The sequence below is a fragment of the Crocodylus siamensis genome, chromosome 10, assembly GCF_052110815.1.
Source record: "Crocodylus siamensis isolate JL-2025a chromosome 10, ASM5211081v1, whole genome shotgun sequence".
Classification (NCBI taxonomy): Eukaryota; Metazoa; Chordata; order Crocodylia; family Crocodylidae; genus Crocodylus; species Crocodylus siamensis.
Window position 1 is genome coordinate 29,900,533 of NC_143404.1, and position 20,931 is coordinate 29,921,463.

At 41.8% G+C, this 20,931-nt stretch overlaps 1 protein-coding gene across 1 annotated transcript in view; it reads left to right on the top strand.

Moving 5' to 3' along the window:
- The window catches only part of DOCK2 (dedicator of cytokinesis 2), a 514,744-nt gene extending 498,332 nt beyond the window's left edge, over positions 1 to 16,412 (top strand). The window contains exons 48-52 of the mRNA XM_090064272.1: positions 2,054 to 2,181; positions 4,245 to 4,419; positions 11,266 to 11,386; positions 13,173 to 13,318; positions 15,538 to 16,412. Coding sequence (XP_089920398.1) covers positions 2,054 to 2,181; positions 4,245 to 4,419; positions 11,266 to 11,386; positions 13,173 to 13,318; positions 15,538 to 15,612 — 645 coding nt within the window. The 3' untranslated portion in view covers positions 15,613 to 16,412. The remainder of the gene's footprint in view (positions 1 to 2,053; positions 2,182 to 4,244; positions 4,420 to 11,265; positions 11,387 to 13,172; positions 13,319 to 15,537) is intronic.
- Positions 16,413 to 20,931: the final 4,519 nt, after the last annotated feature.

The window sequence follows — 20,931 nt, forward strand, 5'->3', positions numbered from 1 at the left end:
TGTTCAGAAATGCTTTGAGACCTATAACATTTCATACCATTATGATGAGCTAAATGTGGAAAGTTCACACTTAAAAATTCTCTTCAGGGACTATATCAATTGAGAAAAAGAAGGACAAGTCTAAATGCACAGTTCAGTTGCTATTGCCAAATTCACTTCCCAAAAATGGAAATGAGTGCAGATGTTGAGATATGTGCTGGAAACTGGCCAAGAAGTTTGGACCTCACTGCTGCATGCAGCATGAGAAAACACAGCATAAGAATAAGGAAGGCAGGGGTTACAGTCACTGATATAGACATGGGCTAGGGACAGACATTCACAGATTCACAAAAGTTTAGGGCTGGAAGGGAGCTTGTGAGATCATCAGGTCTAGCCCCCTGCTCTGGGCAGAAAAGACTGCTGGCAAAAAGCCCAACTCTGAATTGATTCAGTCTTTGCAGGTTAGTCTAACCTGGCTAGGCTGAACCACTTTGCAAGTGCATAGACATTCCCTCTGGACTGAGAAAATGCAGTTACATGCTAGTGGCTCAGGCTAGAAGCGATGGGTGCTAGAGTAGCCCTCCCATTCCTTACACAGTGCAAAGCCCCTGCAGGATGCTCTGATTAGGGAGGGGTTCCCCTCCACCCTCGCTGTTCCTGACCAGCAAGGGAGCCAATAGGGAGTTGATAACACAATGTTTAACACCTCATCAAGAAAACAAAAGTCTCACTCATTAGGTCAAGGTCTTCTTAAAAACTTTTTCCAAGGAAGGAATGGAAGGACATTATCAGATGACCTGTTGATTAGCTCCAAGAAGCCCTAAGCAGACACTGTCCTGTCTGCTGTACACAGATACCTCTCAGCATTAGCTAGCAGACCACATGCTGGCTATGGTCCATACTGTGGGAGAGGGGAGGGGGGGAATCTCTGCTGGAGCAGGGAGTGGGGGGTGGGGAAGGGGCAGGAGCAGGGGCAGGGAGAAGCCAGGCAGACACTACTGTGCCTGCAGTCTCTGCCAGAGCTCCAGCCAAGGAGTAGAGGGGTGGGGTCATTCCTACTCTGGAGCAGACAGCTCAGCCCAGGGCTGCAAAGCATTTGGGATGATGGAGGACTCTGGTTTAAGTTAAACCAGGAAGGAGTCTGAGACGGACATTGCATAAACCAATTTGATCCAAATCAGTTACGCCTCAAACCAGTAATATTGGAAACCGGTTTCAGCCATTTTCAAACTGGTTTATATGCACTGAACATCTGTTCTGTTACAGGTTTAAACCAGTTTCTGATCACTTAAACCAGTTTATGTGTAATGTCTGTCCCTAGCCATGGTCTCCAGTTTCCATCTATTACTGGTAGAAAGAAGAAATAAGCCACACGAATAACCTGCTCAGTTTCCCACTACAATGATCATTATTAGCTAATGAATGAGAGTTGCAGTCAATCTCCCTTCTTCCCTGAATATACTGAAGACCTGCCAGTATATGTTTAGAAGGAATAGAAATAGTTAAAATAGCCAGTATGACCAGAGTGAGCAATCTGACTTGATCAGCCTATCTTTTGCCACCTTTTTTGCCTGTTGTTTGAAGCAGTCAGCACAGCCACATCCAGGGAGGGGAAGAGGAGGTTGACTATAGAAAGGAGGAGGCATCAAGGCTTAGGACTAGAGAGGTAGCAGGGATGCTAGTTTGTAGTATATATTGGCCAGAACTATTTTATAAAGCAAGTATGCTTCTCCCCCCTGCATGCCTGGTTCCTTCCAGTGTCTTTTTTTTCCTTGCATGTATTGTGTATCCTTGCCTTTCTCAGCATAGAGCAAACTGTGCAAGGATGTTAACTACATATTTTCCCCAAATGCAATGTTATTCCCCCCACTTAGTTTGAAAATCCAGTGGCTAGGATCATATCCAGAAACAAAATCAGAGTACTAAAATTCTGCATCTTGGTTAACAAGCAATTTCCAACAAATCCATTCTTAGATCATATAGTTCTATCATCGTCAGAAACTAGGAAAGAGTCATTCAGTGCAGTACATGCAAACTTTGTTAATAATATAGTTTTCTCTTTTCTGTCTTGTAGCCAGATTTTGATGACAGGAGACTAGGACGGCCAAGATCCATGCTGAGATCCTATCGTCAGATGTCTGTTATTTCGCTAGCTTCTATGAATTCAGACTGCAGCACTCCAAACAAAATTGTCTCAGAAAGGTTGGTCATTAATATCTCAATAAGTTCTTTCACTGCCACATCCTATGTTCTTCCAGTTTTGTATGACCAAACATAAGGCAACAGGAAAACAGTGAGAGCTAAAACAATAGCGAGTGCTTTGGACAATGCCAACATCATCTTTTCATTAAAGCCAGAGCTGTTTCAGACACTGAGATATAATATTTTATGTAATATTCAATCTCTAATTGTGGAAAGACAAAATGCACTCAACACTCATTTTAGGTGGGAGAGGAGAATGACCATTCTGTTTTAAATTAACTTACTTGGCTTTCAGATACTATTTTACAAATATTACAAATACTTCAAAAAATAAAATTTGTAAGATCAAGAAAATGTGACATATTTTTGTTGTATATTTTTAGCTTACCTGTTATGCAACCCAGTTGTTTTTTGAAAAGCTTGTAAATATATGGAAAGGAGCAAGAAATTATTAGAACAGCTTCTATCCTTTATACTCCCTGAAATGTAGATCTTTGCTTTATATTTTCTCTCCCAAGCTTTGTGGAGATTGCATAGGCTGGGACATTTAAAATCAGAGTTTTTTTCCATGTACAAACTATCCGCCAGTTTTGGACTCCTGTGTCCTCTAACCATCAACCCTAGGATGCACAGATATAGGTGTGTTATTTCTAAACAAGTAATTATAAAATATATTTGAACAAAGATTATGTTGGCTTTTAAAAACAAAGAACCAGACTACAATTAGGAAATATGGTCCCAATTTGCATCTTCAGCATTTAACACTAAATAATTTAATATACTTATAATGTTATTCTTAATATTAGGAAGTCACTACCGTGTGTGAGGTGGCCAGATCAGCAGTACTGCTATTTGCTTTCTTGCAAGTGCTGATTCTAGTGTCCCATACTAAGTCTGAACAAGGTTCATTTTGTACCAAAGTTGAAGAGACAAGTTAAGGATACTCATTTCATGTGTTGTTTCTGTTGATAAGAAGTGAACCATGTTTCAGCTGTAAACTTTTGGAAATGGTTGCAATTTGTGCAACTGTTTTCCTTCCCAAAGATTATTGGCTAATCTATTCAGCTAATTGCCAAGTTGGCTGCACGGTTTGCAAAGTAGTGAAAAAAAAAAATTCCTAAATTTGTAAAGGGATCCACTTAGGGTGAAAGTTAACATTATGCTTAAAGCATAATAAATTGGTGTTAAAGTTAGAATGAACTGTGAGCAGTCACACGTTAAGGGTTAATATAGTTTCTTGCCTGTTCTGACCTGGAACTGGAGGGTTGGTGTGTAGAGACATGGCTAGGAGCCAGAAACCTGGGCTCTATCCCCAGTCTGGGGAAGTACAGGGGAAGTACAGGTTGGAGCCACTAGGGCTCCTACCATTAGGAGCTCCCCCATTAGGGCTGAGGAGTTGTGGGCCTACAGATTGCTTATTTCATCTCTGTGGAGCACACTGAAGTTACCCTAAAATGAGCTAGGAGGCATGGCCCAGTGTTAACTTTCATGAAGTGGTGTAACTTTGAGATTCTCAGAGAGTGCTTAGCATGAGCTAATGAGATTTAATGTGCAGATGTGCATGCTTTAAGTGCCCTAAGTATGGTCTAAGTGTAATCTGTATTAAACTTATCCCTATTATATCACAAGGTATGAAAAGAAATTGTCTTACTCCTTTCCTAATGTGCTCAACCAGCAAAATAGCCTAGTTTGCTTTCAGCATCCATATCAAAACTGGCATCATAATAACTCTGCCTATATATAAATTAGGTAGCTTGGAGCTAATCTGCAGTGGTGGCTACAAAACAAATGAGACTTACATTTCAGATTAATATTTCACAAACTCTATAACATTGTAAGCTAGCTTAATGTGTCCTATGAGGCTCCTATTAGATAGTTGTCAACCAGAGCACATAGTAGTATGCACATATCAATCATTTTGTACTGGTCTGCAAGACTGTACAGAAAAGTCAGCACTATGAATGATCACAACTATATTTCTGTTGCATAAGAAATCATGTCATAATACCACTGTTTTTTATAATATAATTTAGCATGTTTTTTCTGTTTTATATTTGCTACAGTTTTGAATTGGAAGTAGTATCACAAAAGTCAACCAAATCAGAAGAGACTGTACCGCAGACAACCACTCAGCCTGAGGTGAAGATGAGAAGGTCCAAGAAGAGAACAAAAAGAAGCAGTGTGGTATTTGCAGATGAAAAACCAGCACCTGATCTTTGCCTTTCTGATATGAAATGTGTATGTTACCAACCTAGAACACTTTTATACACTCTCCAAATAGAGCATTTTCTTTTATTTAATATCTGTTCTGAAATACTCTTTGCTCTATCACAAAAAGCAACCTGCAGAGACTGAGGGCTAGATCCTTAGCTGGTATAAATCAATGCATCTCTGTTGGCTTCCCCAGCTGGGAAATCTGGCCCAGAAGCTCCAGACTCCTGATGCCTAGTCAAGTATAAATGAACTACTTGGTTGGGGGGGATAAACTAGGTTTCCTGGGGAGAAGCAATTGGCTCTGCTGCCATTTTACGGTATCCCCTTCCAGTCAGGGTTATTTCAAAAGTGATGAGTCCTGTACATTCTGTACCTTGTTACAGGACACGCAGCTGTTAGGAAATTGCAAGTTTGCAAACTGTGTTCTTTAAATGGTGCCAAGCCAGAGTGTTTAAGTCGTGGTATCTCTTTAGTGCCATATATCATCTAAATGTCTTTATAACACTAATAGATCATTGGAATAACTTCCACTGTGCAATTTTTGCAATTTTATCCTCAATAGACAAATGCTTGTGAGTGAAAAAGGAGGAGCCATTAAAACAAAAATCTATGAGAGGTTTACTATTGATAGAGAAGGCTTTCTAAATATCAAGCCTGTAACAGAGCTGAATTAGAAAGGTGAAATATGTTATTTGATCAAAAATCTTTCAGGTGCGTTGTTAAAAGCAAGCTGAATTATTTCCGTGTAGGCATAAAGCCAGCATCTCTTTAAAAGACCCTGGGCCTAATTCATCAGTACTCTAACGGATCAGACTAAGAAAAAGTTAAACCAAAGATGGATGTGATCTTTTACATGTGAACATAAAACTGGATTTTCTTCTGAAATTATATCTTTTATCAGACCAGCTGTATGTGGTCGGGATAAAGTTCATTATGCATTGACATGCAAGGCTGAAAGGCATTCTTCTTCAGGTCTCTTTGGGTGATCTCAAGAAGAAAACCTTGCATTTGAAAGCTTGTCTGAATTCACCTCCCACCCCAAGGGAAAAAAAATCTTTGCTTCTTGCATAATTTATTGACCATCAACACTACAACATCACTCTAATACTACCATAACATAAAACAGCAAAGTTCCAAATTAAATGGCTTTTTGGAACAGTTTTTTTTTTCTTTTTTCATTGCTGGAACCTGAGTTCAGGGTTTTGTTTTGGTATATCACAGACATAATTTGCACTCTCAGTGCATATGAAAAGAAGAATTGCACATGGATATAAGATATAAAATGGGACCATTGGCTTCATCTTCATTAGACAGAAATACAGTTGATACAAGTGCGGAAAAATGTCCCCTGACCACAAGCCGCCCCTTGAACCATATTATACCATATTATATATCTGTGGTAGCCCACAGGTCACATGCAGTCCACATGGCCTTAAATTGTGGCCCCTAGGCTCCCTCCTGGCTCCCCCTGTCACTCTGATTGTATCAGCAGCCAGCACCCACTTTGGCTTCCCCTTCCTGCCCCCACCCCAGCCCCGTGCAGCTTGCTGCCCAAAGCACCTGAGCAGTGTGGTGCAATAGGGGAGCCCACAGCTGGGAAGGTGAGGGTGAGGCACATGTGCAGCATTGGGAAAAGTGGGGCATAGGCATGCCATGCAGAGTATGGCTCTGGTCCTATGTCATCCACTCATGCAACCTGCAAGTAATCTGGCCCATGGCTACTTTGAATTTGGACTGCCCTGAGATAATATATGGCTGGTGGGTGGAGATATGTAAATCAGTATTTGGATCCATCCTTAAAAGGAAGGAGGGAACAGCATTAGTTTACAACACTGCTTAAATCTTTTTCAACACCATTTCAGGTGTCACAGTTTACTAAAAACCATTTCTCAGCAATGGTTTGGTTTCCTATTGTACCCTATGCTTTGCAGGCAGCACAAAGCCCAACATGTTTGGTATTGCTCATTTGCTTTGACTAAAAATAATCCAAATTCTTCCTACTATGAAGTATCTCTATGTGGCCATTCATTCGAACACAAATCCTTCTTACAAAGAATAAAAAAGCTGTGAACATGGACAAAGAGACTTAGTTAGCCATGTTAGTCTTAAGTAGAAAGCAGGGTAGATTTGCACCTTATAGATAAACAAAGAGGATACAGTGGGTTCTGCTTTATAGAATCACTGGTTAATAGAATCAGATGCTTATTTGAATCAATATGGGAAAACCAAAACCATCTGAATATTATTACATGTAAAAATCGCTCATATTAGAATCACAATTTTTGGCTTTTGGAATCATTTTACTGGAGAAGGCCAGGGATTTTGCAGTTTTGCAGCATGCCCTCTGTAGGCTGGCAGAGTTCCAGTCTGCAGCGGGCTGGGAGGCAGTGGGAAGAGGGTGGTCAGGCAGGGGGTGCCATGTGCATGTAGATGCACATGGCTCCAAGCACTGTGGAGAACAGCTTCCACAGGTAAGCAGGTAGGGCGGGGGCAGGAATTGAGACCCCGTAGGGAGGGAGGGAGGAAGTTGATCAGGGCTGGAGCCCCAGTAGGGAGTAGGACAGAGCTGTGGGTGGCTCATCCAGGGGGCGGGGGCTGGGCTCCCTGGCCTGAGTGTGTGTTTGCTTTGAGAGGCACAACCTCACTGCCAAGGCCTGCCCCCACTCCCACCCCCACCCCATGCACAGATCTGTGGGGTACAAGTCCCCCTCTGCCCCTCCAGGAGTGCGCACTACACCAGGGAGCTGGCCTCATCCCCTGCACCCAAGCCCACAGTGGACAGCAGTAGGTGAGGCCCCAGGCTCTGCTCCACTGCAGTAGCTGCTGCCTCCTGCTGGGGGAAGGGAGCTGTGGACACAAGTCCCTAGCCATAGCCCTGGCAACTGGGGGACCCATTTAGCAGGGTTGGGGGGCCATGGGGCTGTGGGGGGGGTGAGGGGCATCAGCAGGGCTGAGGGGGCTGTGGGGGGAAGTGAGAGGCACAAGCAGGGCCAGGGGGCTGTGGGGGAGGAGTATCTGTGTTCTTAAAAAAACGGGTCTTCTTTTAATGGAATTAGCTGGTTAATAGAATCAAATAAATATTTCCAAAAGTGATTCCAGTAAGAGGAATCCAGTGTATATATATATATATATATCACAAGCCTTCATGAGCTGAAGCATATGATGAAGTGAGCTTCAGCTCACAAAAGCTTGTGCTATATATATTATCTACTTTAGTTAGTCTATAAGATGAAAATCTACCCTGCCTTTTGCCACTTGAACAAATCAGGATAAGTCACCTGTGCGCAAAGATGTGATTACAGCTTTTTACAGGGAGAAGAAAAAAAATCTTGTACCTAAGCTAAAAATCTCTCCCAAACCTTGTTGTAGTACTTGGAAATAACATTATAGAATATTCTGGTTTTGGTGCTTGAATAATAGCAGTCTCATTTGACCCTTTACCTGTACGTTGGACCCTCTGCAGTACGATATAGTGTCGTTGTCTCTCCGCTCTCCAGTACTATGGACCGTTATACACTGAGAGTGCTTATACACCCTAGTGTGGAGGCTGCTCTGATGAACTGTAATTACAGCTCAGTGGAGCAGACTCGATTAATCAATTCTGCTGGAGTGTGGTAATTACCGTGCTCCAGCCAGCCTCCATGTCGGTGTATCAGTATCCCCACGCTTCAAAATGGTGACAGGGGTGCTTTATCTAAAGCTTGTTTGACTTAGATAAATCTCCCCTGCCACCATTTTGGAGCATGGGGATGCATATACATAGGATGCTCCAGGTGCTTTAATTAAAGCAGCTGTAGCAGCCGCTCTAATAAAAGCACCTCACCCCTACCCCAGAGCACATATATAGATGCCCTAACATACCACTCAGAGAAAGTATTGATTCCTGGGTCTTCAACTTATTATTTCTGTAGTTCACAGAGCCTCCCTTTAAACCTCCCTAAGACTTTTCTTGCAGTGCTTCTGAAGACTGTCTTCCTAGTGGTTTTCTCCTGAGCCAGAAGAGTAAATGCATTTCAGGCACTTATGGCTGAACCTCAATATAAGGTTACCAGGACCTCTCTTAAAGCTCATTGTCACAGAGCACTTAGGTGCCCTGCTCCTTTAAAGAGTGGAAACTGCTAGGGAAAGAGCCCTAGCAGTAAGTAGGGAGCCCCCAACTGCTGTTTACTAGGGCAGCTAGAATGAGCTAGTGGCCCACACCTGCCAGTGGTCAGCTGACTGGAAGGGGCAGGGCCTGGCTCATATATAAACCCCAGAGCTGGGGCCAGGAAGGCAATTCCCTGCCAGCAGCCAAGAGGGAAGGAGCTCTCCCAGAGCAACCAAAAGGGAGAGGCCTGGCTGCAGGTACAGCCTCTAATACTGGTAAGGGATGGAGCGCCCCTGGTGTGGCTTGAATGATGTTATAGCCCAGGGACTCGTGTTTTGTTTGCTGTTTAAGACCGGTGGTTTGGGTGAGGCTATTAGGGGATGGAGGAGGCCTCATAGGGGACCCACAGCAGTGCACTGACCCTGGCACCAGAGAGGGCACAGCATTTGGGGGTGCACCAACCCCAGTGCCAGAGAGGGTGCAGCACTTTGCAGGGCTGTGGGGAACCTGAGTGCCAGGGAGGCGCAGTGTGAGACAGGGCTGTGGGGAGCCCGAGTGCCAGGGGGCCAAATTATAACAGGGCCCAGACTGAACAATGTCAGTTCCATCTGTGAGGCTTGGGGTGTGGTAAAGGGGTGGTTGGAGCTACGTACAGCCCATAAGGCAAGGGTGCCCCGAAACACGCATTGTGACGTCCATCCTGGAGTGGGATTCACCAGGGATCCGGGGACCCATGGGGTCCTGGGAATCAATCTCTACAGTGTCCGGGAGGACTTGGAGGCAGGCTCTCTATCAATCATTCGATCAAAGACGTGGCAGGAAAGAATCGAGGGTGCCCATTGGGCCAACTTGGCAGAGTAAGGGGTCCTGGGGAAGATCACGGCCATCCTACAGGACCCCATCCTGTGACACTCATTCCTCAGGTTGTCTCAGAGCTTCATGTAACGGTCAGTGCACCCACCTGTCTTCTTTTTCAAGCCACACTTAGCACTGGAAAAACAGAAACTACATGTTTTTAATGTATGTATGTAATTATGACTTTATCCCATTACATTAAGTGGTTCAAACAAGCCAGATTGTCATCCTGTCTGTTTCTAGTCATTGCCAAGTATTCTAAAGGTCAAAAAGATTACTGACATAGGAAACACAGCTGGCTGGTGCTATCAGCTGCATTATCTGCTGGTTGATGTACTTCTCCCACTGAACCTCAAGGCCCACTCCCTTAGAATGCAAGCAACATCCGCTTCCTCAAGAACGTGCCAGCATCAGAAATCTTGAATTACCTGGTGACTGCTCTCACATGCTTGCCCTGGACTTGACTGATAGGCCAGATGCTAAAATCAATGTTCAATGAGTGCAACTGGAACTTCCCACTCCGTCCATCAGGTGGATGACATGCGCGCAGAGAAATCCATTATTATTTACTCTACATTAATTTTGGCTCCTTGGGAGGATATTGTCCATGTAGATCTCATAATCAACTTCATATCCACTTTCCAGTGTCCTAAGCTACCATGACAGTCAAATTGTGAGGAAACTGAAACCTATTGAGATTCCTGCAAAAAACATTGGTTGATTTTTGTGCATAGGTGGCTTAACCTGATTTTGTCCTTGTTCACAGCTTTGTGTTCATTTTGTAGACACACACATATTTCTTATGAGATCTTGCAGTGTGGAAGGGACAGGGAACCGTCTGCCCCATGCTTCATGCCCTTGTATAAGAACATGAGGAGACACCAGGTGCAGGAGCATCTCTGTCAGACGCTATTTTGTTTTCTTTTTTTAAAACAAGGTAGATGCATTCACTTGCAAGAGGCACATATGCACTACAATTGGATCTAAGCTGACCGTATCTGAAGGAAACTTTCACAATTCACTTTTAATTCATTGTAGAAGTTGGCATTTTTCCAGCATCTAAGCTGGCAATGCTAATGCTGGAGGGAGTGGGGGGGACTTCTCAGAGTTTCAATTTATTTTCCAATAGTCACTCTGAACTTACTGACAAGATTATTCCACATCAAGTAGACTATATACTCTTTAATGCCCATTTTTCTTCCTTCAGTTCATAGAATATTCAGAATGTGATTAAGTGTCAACTCCACCTTTTTTACTTGAGTTTACATAGAAAATTATACCCTTTCATGTTCTCTATGGGCCAAATTCTCTTATAAAGCACTACACAGTGGGCATGTCTACACATTTAGTTAATGCACAGCAATAAACTCTGGCACGTAACGTGCACTGCATTTTAATGTGCACCCAAGACTGCAGCACATTGAACCAGGCCAGAACAGCTCTGGCTGGCAGAAGACCCAGGGGGTCAGCCTGCCAGCCCAGGGCTGCTCTTGACTCAGCTCAATATGCTGCACAGGGACTGGCTGGGGCATGACGGTGTTCCAGTCTGGAGCTAACCAATAGGCAACCCCCATACTGAACCACCCTCACGCACCACCCAGCCACATCAGCATCTACACGTGTGTTGCTGAGAAGTAAAAAACTCTGCCATAGGATAGTACTTGTGGTTACAAGTACTAACCTACGGCGGAGTTAATTAGTTTACTCCATCCTAATAGCACTACTTGTGTACTTGTAGCTGCTGAGATGCTTACTGTGGACATAATTAGGCAACTTCACAGTAAACATCTCATGTCAATGTCCCCAGTGGGGCTAAAAGCAGAATTATTTTCCTCCATATAACAAATAAGTTGCTCATTTTGCCTAGTGTACTGCTATTGGTTATATTTTAGTTCACCATTAATGGTAACTTTGTTTTATATAACTAGCTGTCAAGGAAATACGAGTTCATGAGTGACACCAACCTCTCAGAACATGCAGTAGCACCTCAGAAAACATCTATTCTCAAGCAAATGAGCTTTGCCAGTCGATCTATGCCAACTATACCAGGTAAATTCACTATGGTAAGACTGCATGCTGCACCAATTGTTTAAGGTAGACCCAAAACTAAAAATTAGCTTTTTGTCCTTTGTTCCATGGAGGCTGAATCTAAAGTTCCATCTTTAACACTGAAATAGAGTTGGCTGGGATAGCATGTAATGTGTAACATGTACCTTGAAATGCATGTTGGAAAAATCTATAGAACAACACCCACTTATTACACTGTTGAAATTTTAAATGAACTTAAAAAGTTCTAATAGAACATTGCTTTGAAAAATTGTCATTGCCCCAATCTTCATCTAAATAAAGAAAATGTCCCAAAAACATTAAATCCCTGCTAATGCAATTCTCCCAGGTTATCTTTGTTTTACTGAAATCATGTTATGGTAGAAAAAGTCATTGCTTTCTTAGGAATTACCCTAAAGCTGAGTCTGCTGTATGTCACCCAGCTAAAACTTTGAGTGCAAAAATCCAAAAAGGCCTGCAAACAGCCAGCATAAGTTTTTATCTCTGCTCCACATCACAATTAAAAACTAAACATCCAAAAAATCCAATTTGCATGTTTCCGGAGAAAAAAGGTCCATTGGTCTTTTCTGCCCTGTAGAACTTTATTTGTGGAAGCAAGATCTTCAATGGTCTGTGATCCAAAGGCAGAGTGCAGAAAGGGAAGAAAAGAAGGAGAATACTTTGCTCGTCCCTTACTTTAGGAAGGAAAACACACCACAACATTGGGTTGCAGCACCAGTGCAGGGAAATGTAACAAGTAGAGGCAAGATGAGATTTGTATGTTGATTTAGGGAAACCTCTGTGACTGACATCACAACTCCCCCTTGAGAACAGGGAGAGGAACAGATCAAGTAACAATATCGCTGCGGAAAAGACAGGCCTTGATAGATTTAATATTTTCCCCAAATAAAGTTTTGTTTTTTCCTATAAATGTTTACCATTAAGAAGAGCTTGCCCTCTTTATAGACCAGTATCCTAAAATTATAGCTCTCTTTCTCCTTTCATTTGTACCGAGGCAAATCAGGAGTGACGCTGGTGTACACAATGGAATTACAATAATATAAGGCCAAAGTCAGTGAGAGGAGACTCAGGCCTCCTTCCTGTTCACTACCCAGTTGAAATGAAACTAACTCTTAACTAGGCTTTGTAGGATTCAAGTTTTATCAGTAAATAATAAACCTTGATTTAACCTCACACTCACAGACGAATGAAAAAATACTTCCATTGTTAATAATCAAATGTATTAAAAAAAGTGCATAACTCAAAATGATGCCTGATGGAGTGTGTAGGTATGGAGGTGGTAGGCAGTCCTACAGAAGCATGCTGACTGTGGTTTTGATAGCAATTCCCAGAAGCCCAAGGAGACTGAGAACGAAGAAGGAGGAAGTGACAAAGTGGACAAGGGAGCTATGGGCGAGCAGAGCTGAAACTGATGGCAGCTTTGCTGCTCAGCTGGTGGCAGTTCTACAGTAGTTATGTTTGTTGTGGCAGGTGATTGAACTGCACAATCCTGCAAATTTGAATGGATAAAAAATTGAAATACATTCTTAAAAATAAACATTGATATTATCCTCTGAATTCTAAGAATAAAAAATTATTTCTGCCAAGTCTACTCTTAACCTGTCCAAGGGGATGCAAGTTTTTTCAAATACTGAATTTAAAAAAGGTGGAATTGGATTAAGACATCTCATCTTACCCTGTGAATTGTAAAAAATATTTATTTTTTGCTGTTTTGCCTTACACTTTTATTTCTCTCTTTTTATAACCCATCATTTGCATCTATTTGAAGGGTTAACTCTCTCAGTTGTGGGCACCCCACCGGCTGATGAACCAGTTGGATCACATAGATTGAGCCAGCAAATTCTTCCTACTACCTTAGAGGGAGACAAGAAAACCTTGAAAAAGAAGAAAAAGAACCAGTTCTTTAAAACAATAGTAAGTGTTGTGTTTCTATCTCTATGGAAAGGAGGAAAAAGGACTTGTAAATCCAGTAATTAAATTTGCCCACATTTCAAAGTATAAAGAAGCAAAGAGTTAAAGAAGTCATGGACCCAACTTCCCGAGAAAACTGTGCAAAGCTTATCTTCTACTTAAATTTCTGGTGCCAATACATTTTTTTTTTTTTAGCTAAGAAGCAATGAATATTCTCTCCTAGCAACAAAGGGATATATAATGTACTGCATCGTGTGTACCTTCACATACACTAGGTTCAGAGATGTAGTGCAGTATCCATGCCACAAGAGGTCTCGTTTGACCAACTGGTTTTCTTTTGCCTGATCTATACAACTTTCTAATAGCAAATATAGGAAATAATTATTTTTTTGGATTTTTAATCTGGCATCTAGCATCACAGTAGTTGCTAATAGTGTATAGTGCAAAATATGCATATACAGATGCATGGGTCATTTCTGATGTCAGATACATTTCCAATTGAAGTCAGTATTTGATTCAGCCTGGAGTCAGTATAGCTCACTGAAACAGATTGTGTTCCTCTAACGTAGCAAAATTCCCATTGTTGTAAATGGAAGTTTTATACAATTGAAGTGCATAGAACTTGATCCAAAAAAGTTTTTCAGTGCAGATGCTAAGATCAGAAGTTCTAAAAATTGCTCTAAAAATGGTACATGCAGTGTAGAGGACAGGTCACGGAAGGTTATATTTGATACACATGCTAGAAGTTGCTGATATTCACGGTGGTAGAACTTACTGTGATATCTATGGTATTTTACGTGCATGACGGTTTTTTCATAAATTTCATTTCAGCACTTTTGTACTTTAAAAAGGCATAACTTGCTCTCCTCTGAAAGAGTTATTCAGCATTCTATTCTAAAAAACCTAAATTTAAGGGTTTTCTAGCTTTCATCTTTCTAATAGGACTGAGAATAAAATAACTACCATGCTTACTCAAATACAAAGCGAAGTGATTTTCCACATCGGGGAAAGCACCTCATCTTGGATTTGAGTACAAGGCAGTGCCTGGAGGGTACGTGGAGGCTGTGGCTCTAGCTCCGGACCTGACCTAGGGTCAGGATCAGAGTCACAGGTGCTGCCTGCCCCCCCACCCCTCTGTTCCCCACATTGTGCCTCCAGCTCCCTGCTGTTGTAGCAGCAGTGGCTCTGTCTGGCCCCAGAGCCTAGGCTAGAGTTGCCACCTTTACCACAGCTACCGAGCCACGTTGGGGCTGTAACAAGCACATGTTCCACGCCCCAGACTGGAGTGGGGCTAGACCTGTAGGATAAGGGAGCAGGCAGGCAGTGGTTGCAATATGTGGGAGACAGCAGGGGGAGCACATGGTGGGATGAGAATTGGTAGAGACACTGGAGAAGGGAAGGTGACGGTGGGTGCAGGCATTGGGGGACAGGTGGCAGGGCAGCAGGTGCTGAGGAAATGGCAGGCAGCAGGGTGGACAAGTGGTGCAGGGGACTGACAGCAGGGGTCAGGTTGCTTGACTCCCACACTGCCTGCTCCCCCACTCCCCATCTGCCTCTCCATTGACTACTTACTTACCCACCACCTTCCCTGTACTGTTTCCCATCTACCTGCTCCCCTTTTCCCCACTTGTCCTTTGGCCACTGCTTTTCCTGCTGCAGTAGAGGGGGGAGGGAAAGGGAGGTAATTAGATTATCTACATAGAAAATTATAACAAATCATTACATTTTTCTTGTATAGAATTTAATTATTGGGGGAGGGGTCATTTTAAATTCAGAATTGTCTTGAATCTGGGTAAATACAGCATGAATTTGGTTTTATTCATTTCAAATGTGCCTCAGAATGACTGTGTGCTGTATAATCAGTATGTACAATGTAGCCTCTTCTACCAATTAAAATAATTAACATGAAATGAGAGAGGCATACTTTCCATTTTCACAAGTTCAGCAAGTACTGAATAAAAGCTTAGAGCCTCATCAAGTGATGACTTAAGTAGGTGTGTGCCTAACTTCACATCACTGCGATTACATAAGTGAAGTTATCCTTGTATTTATGGTTTTGTACAATGTGGGAATTAAAGGTATTCTGAGTTTAGTATGGGATATTCCTTTTGTAGTAATAAAAAAGAGATTAAAAACACAAGCTAATTTCTATATATATGTACAAATGGAGTCCAGGCACACCCACTTGTGACTATATGATCCTCTGTTTTTCCTTTATACAGCGCATTTCCAAACTGCCTGAGGATGGCAAACACTCTGGAGAGCGCAACTTTGAACCCTCATCTGCAGATCTGTGAATTCCACTGCTTAGAAGACAAATCATTTCCCAGCTGCCCTCCTCCAAACCCCACCCCCACGCACCAAAAGGGTGTGACTATTCTAGAGCAGGTTAATTGTGGAGACATCATTAACATAACTTATGGATAATAGATAATGCATATAAGTAGCGTTTATGCCTGTGATTCTAAGGATTTCAAAATAATATGGATGTATTAGGAGAAACTGAAAGTATATAGTGATTATAAATGGTGTGGTAACAGGGATGTGGGCCAAAAATACAGTGATTCTGTTAACGCAGGAGAAGTAAAAGTCATGGTATGCTTATTTTTTATGTAATTCATTCCAATGAAAAAGGATGTCACTAGGTCACCTACACTGGTGGCTATTCTTTTGACAGTTTAATGGAAGGTTTCAAAAATTCATCCTACTCCTGTTCTCATTAAAGCACATGGAAATGTTATCACTATTACTTATATCACTGCACTCCAGAGGTGTGACTGCAGACAAACATGAGCTTACTTTAAACTACTGACAACAGTGGAGCTATAACACTGTGGAACTCCATGTGAGTTAACCACCTACGTACTTCCAGGAAGGTTTTGAAGCCTTTACTGATCCTCATTTTGCTACTACAGTTTTATATATCCAAGCTAACATGGAAACAAAATCAGCCCTTTACAGCCAACACTGCATTCCTGATTTTCTTCTCAAAACAGCAGTAGCTGCTTTGTATTGAAAACCTTTGCCAACATTTATATACAAGAGTTGGTACCACACCTGATTGTATGGTATAAGTAAAGCTGTTTTTTCTGCAGTTCAGCAATAAAATTTTAAATGTTTCTTTTATTTGCCTTGAATCTTTTTAACTAGAATGTCATAGTGAAATATGTGTTAATTGTTTTTTACTGACAACAAAAGGAACTCAAGAACTCCATATCCCTTGCTTTTCAAATTTAATTGATTTTCTGCTCATGAGACATGTGATAGAGTTTGAACATAGTTCCTTGTTGGTGTGAAACTAAACAGCAGCACAGGTCAGTATCTTACCTTTTTTCTTAGAGATGTCTGTTTGTTTGTTTTAAAGAGAAATGACATCTCAAGCACAAAATAAATTAGGCTCAAAGGTTTCCCAAAAAGAGACGGGACAACTGCTTTTCCTTACCACAAAGGGCAGGATACCACAGCAAAGTACATGTAATGGAATATCATAAAAAAAACATTTCAATGGTAAGAACATTAGGCCTAGGGCAATGAAACAAGCTTCTGAGGGGAGTCAGAGAACCTCCTTTATTGGAGATTTTCAGAGGCTAGGGACAGACATTAAACATAGACTGGTTTAAGTGATCAGAAACTGGTTTAAACCTGTAACAGAACAGAAGTTCAGTGCACATAAACCAGTTTGAAAATGGCTGAAACCAGTTTGAGATAAACCTGGTTGAATGTAGTATCAGACTTAACTGATTTGACTCAAACCAGTTTATGCAATGTCTGTCCCAGACCCCTTGCTGGTTTAAGATAAAACAGACTCCCCCAGCATCCCTGCATATTCTTTGGGCTGGGTGGGGCTCTCTGCTCCACAGCAGAGCTGGCCCCATCCCTCTGCTTCCTGGCCAGAGCTCTGGCAGAGACCGCAGGTATAGTAGGGTCTGCTTGGCTTCCCCCTACATCCCCCTGCCTACCACCACCTTATCTCCCATAGCATGGACCCTAGCTCCACAGAACCTAGGCATGTGGTATGCTAGCTAATACTGAGAGGTGTCTCTGTGTGTGAGTGTCTCCAATTTCACTGGGGCAGGCAGACAGAACAGTGACTGCTTAGGGCTTTTTGAAGCTGATCAACAGGCCAGCAGGTAAGCTGTTTAAGAAGAGTTTGAATTAATGGAGAGAGGCTATTGTTTTGTTGATGAGGTGATAAACACTGTTATCAGGTCCCTGCTGGCTATGATGAAGCAGGGAGAGGGAAGATTAAAAAGCTCCATATCATCAACAGATGCATGCACTGCACCACCCCCTTCCTTCAGAGTGCTAGCAGGGCGCTGGGGTCTAGCAACACTCGCGCCCCTTGAGCAGCGAGTGATGAAAAGCCTGGGATGGTGCAGGCAAACCTCCCTAAGCAAAGGTCCTACTGGGGCCTAGCCATGCCCTCCCTCAACTAAGCCCTGTGGAAGGGAAGGGAGGTCTGCTCTAGCGCCCCCCAGCTTTTAGTCTGAGCCACTGCAGGCATGTGCCTTAATTCCCTCAGTACCAGAGAGAATGTCTGTCCAGCTGTAAACCAGCTCTCACTAATCTGCAGAGACTGAATTAATTCAGGCTCAGGCTTTTTGAATGTCTGTCCCTAGCCAAAAAGACTGGATATGGACACACGTTTGCAGAGATGGTTTAGAAATATCGGATCTTGTATTCTCATGCAGGGCATTGGGCTAGATGATCCCTGGAGGTCCCATCTGACCCTGGTTAGATAGACCATTCAAGGCCCTTGTTTGTACACTACAACTATATGGGAAGATCTATGCTGATTAAATAATATGTTCCTAATTATAAGGTTTAAATGGCTGGTGCAATTATTGCAACTGATTTTGTTTGGATAGGCAAAGTAAAAAAGGTGGAAATATCATTGGAAAGATTTCTTTAGTTTGTTTTATACTTGTTTATTTTATAAATGCAATCATATTCATCATGAATAATTTACTTATTAAATATAGCGTATTTCTTTTTGCAGGTTGTCACTGAGCAGCACTTTTTTCAAGTGTAATTCATTACTAAAATAAGTAACATTTGCTTTCTGTGAGATTTCTCTAGTACTTACTGTTTGCACTAATATTCCTGCAAGAAGCTTGTTCACTAAAATTACTGTGGCTGCAAAGCCAAATGGGTTCCCAGTTGTGGCTAATTCATCAATTCTCTGCATGAGTATTAGCAGTAGGTTTTTGTTGTATTTGCTTTTCTAAACCACTCAACAGTGTTTGTGAGAGAGGAGGAAAAACCAGAACAGGACCTTCCCAGAAAGAACAATTTCAATGACATTAGCAGGGAAGAGGGGTGTGTGTATGTGTGCGCATGCACGTGCCCATGAGAAAGAAACTCGGAGAGAGAAAGAGCCTGATGATAATGAATAGAAGGAGTTAAAAAGAAGAATGCACAATTTTATATCATCCTGGTGTCAGGGTTGTTACTGGGTTTTATGTTTGATACTGTTTCCAAAGACATTAACTGATTCCTGATGGGATAAATGCAGTATTATTTTATTGTCATTTCCACAAAGTTGAATACATTTTTAAAAGAAAAGTTCTGGTCTTTATTCAGAGAATATTAAGGAGAAAATATTTTTTCTTTGTAAAAATAGCACTTAATGGGACAATTTTCCTTATTGTACTGTAGTATGTCTGTATTTGTTTTTTAAGGACCTCCTGTGTTGCATTATCCTGGAAGGAGAAGCTCTTTCATCAAATAAGAGCTGATTATAAGAGCTCTAAGTAAATCAGTTAGTTGGTAGGCTATAATAAAAGCAATGTGACTTAAAAGGGAAATATCAGAAATGTGCAGAACAGTGGAGGTGAAAGGAGGACACTAGAAATAAGTAACCAGGAAGAAATAACATGAATCCAATGGAGGTTTGGTCAGTGGTGTAAAATTCAGATTCTTGGTTGGTCTAGGATTTACACTTGAACTTAGCTATGTGGCACAAAAAAGGAGTCTTATCAGATTTTCCAGTACTGTAGATTGCCACTACCTCTGTCAAGCTTCTCTTGGTTGTTGGATTTTCCCAGGGCTAAAATAATTGGATTTCAAAATTAGTCCAGGTTAAAAGGAGTAACACTGATTGACATTAATTAGGTCCAGTAAATCAGAAGGTATAGTCATGGTGTAGCTGGGCACCATGCTTCAACCACCTATAACTTTCCAGGCACAGTGAATATATGTGACAGTAAGTATGTGAGTAAATGATGTGGCAGGAAAGACAGAGAACACCATGAATTAATAAATTATATGTGAGGCCGTTTGGCAGCAGCTGTCTGAAAATATGAAATGGCACTGTGCTGTTTTGTCACAGACAAAATAAGTCTCAAATACATTTTGTTTGAGGAGAATTTACTTGACTTGCAAGAGAGAAGAATTCTTGCGGGTGATATCTTTTATTGGACCAAGTGAACTCCATTGCTGGGGTAGAAATAGACAAGTTTTCAGGTATCACAGTATCAGTACCCTTCCTCAGGTCTGGGGGAGAGAAACAGATCCAGGAGAGCTAGCAGCAGCTGGGGTGAAAGCTTGTGTAAAATTCCATATGTAAATAAAAATAGGATCTAAAAGAAATTAAGGTAGCCAACAAACAAGAGAAATGCAGTAAAAACTCAATAATGGAAAAATAATATTGTTCAGAAGGAGCATCATTACCTGTTAAGTGCAGAGAATAGATCAGATAAGTTACGATGGGTCATGAAATGATTGTCTGTGTTACATCCCTGGTAACTGTGTCCAACAGGCTACTGCATTTTTGTTTTCAGGCTCATCTTTCAGAGACTTTTCAAAGATTTTAAGTATGAGAACTGGGAGGCTAGATGGGGTGTGGTTTTCCTGTGAGAAATGTTCTAGTGCCTCTGTCCTATATCTTTTTTTCATTAAACATTCATTCTGGTGCATACTTTTTGTCTGGTTTCACCCACGTAGTTTCAATGTATGATCTGTGGATTCAGCCTGATCCATGTATGTTGATGGTTTTGTTGTGGGGAGTTGATTGCTGTGGTAGTACAGATGAGTTGACAAGTTTTGCATTTATTGTTTGGGCAGGGCTGACTCCTATTAGATGTCTGTTGATCAGCAGGGAGCTTGCGTCTGATGATGAGGCAGAGGGGCTGGGAATATTTCTCTCAAGGTCTTGTCCTTTTCAAGTATATGCTGCAGTCTTTTGAGGATACTTCTTATTGGTTTAAGTGTGGGATGGTAGGTGACAACCAAGGGCAGGCAGTCAGTTGGGGTTTTTCTCATTTATCATAGTAAGTTGCTCAGGGGTATTTTAATGGTTCTGCCAACGATATGGTCTGTTTCTCTGCTGGAGTGTCATTGCTAAGTAAAGGCTGTTTTCAGTTTGGCAAGATGGGTGCCCAAGTATATCCCCCTCAGAGCTGATGCAATAGTAGCTGAGGACCTGACTCCAGATCACCACTCTTTTGGTGTATTTGAGGTGATTGCTGATTGTTTGGACACAAGTATGGTGGTCTGTGAGTTTATGGGGTGCCTTCCTGGATTGTGGACCATGGTATCTAGAAAGCTGATGGTAATGCAGGAATTTTCCAGAGATAATGTGATTGAAAGGTGATAGTTGTTGTGGAAGTCAGTAA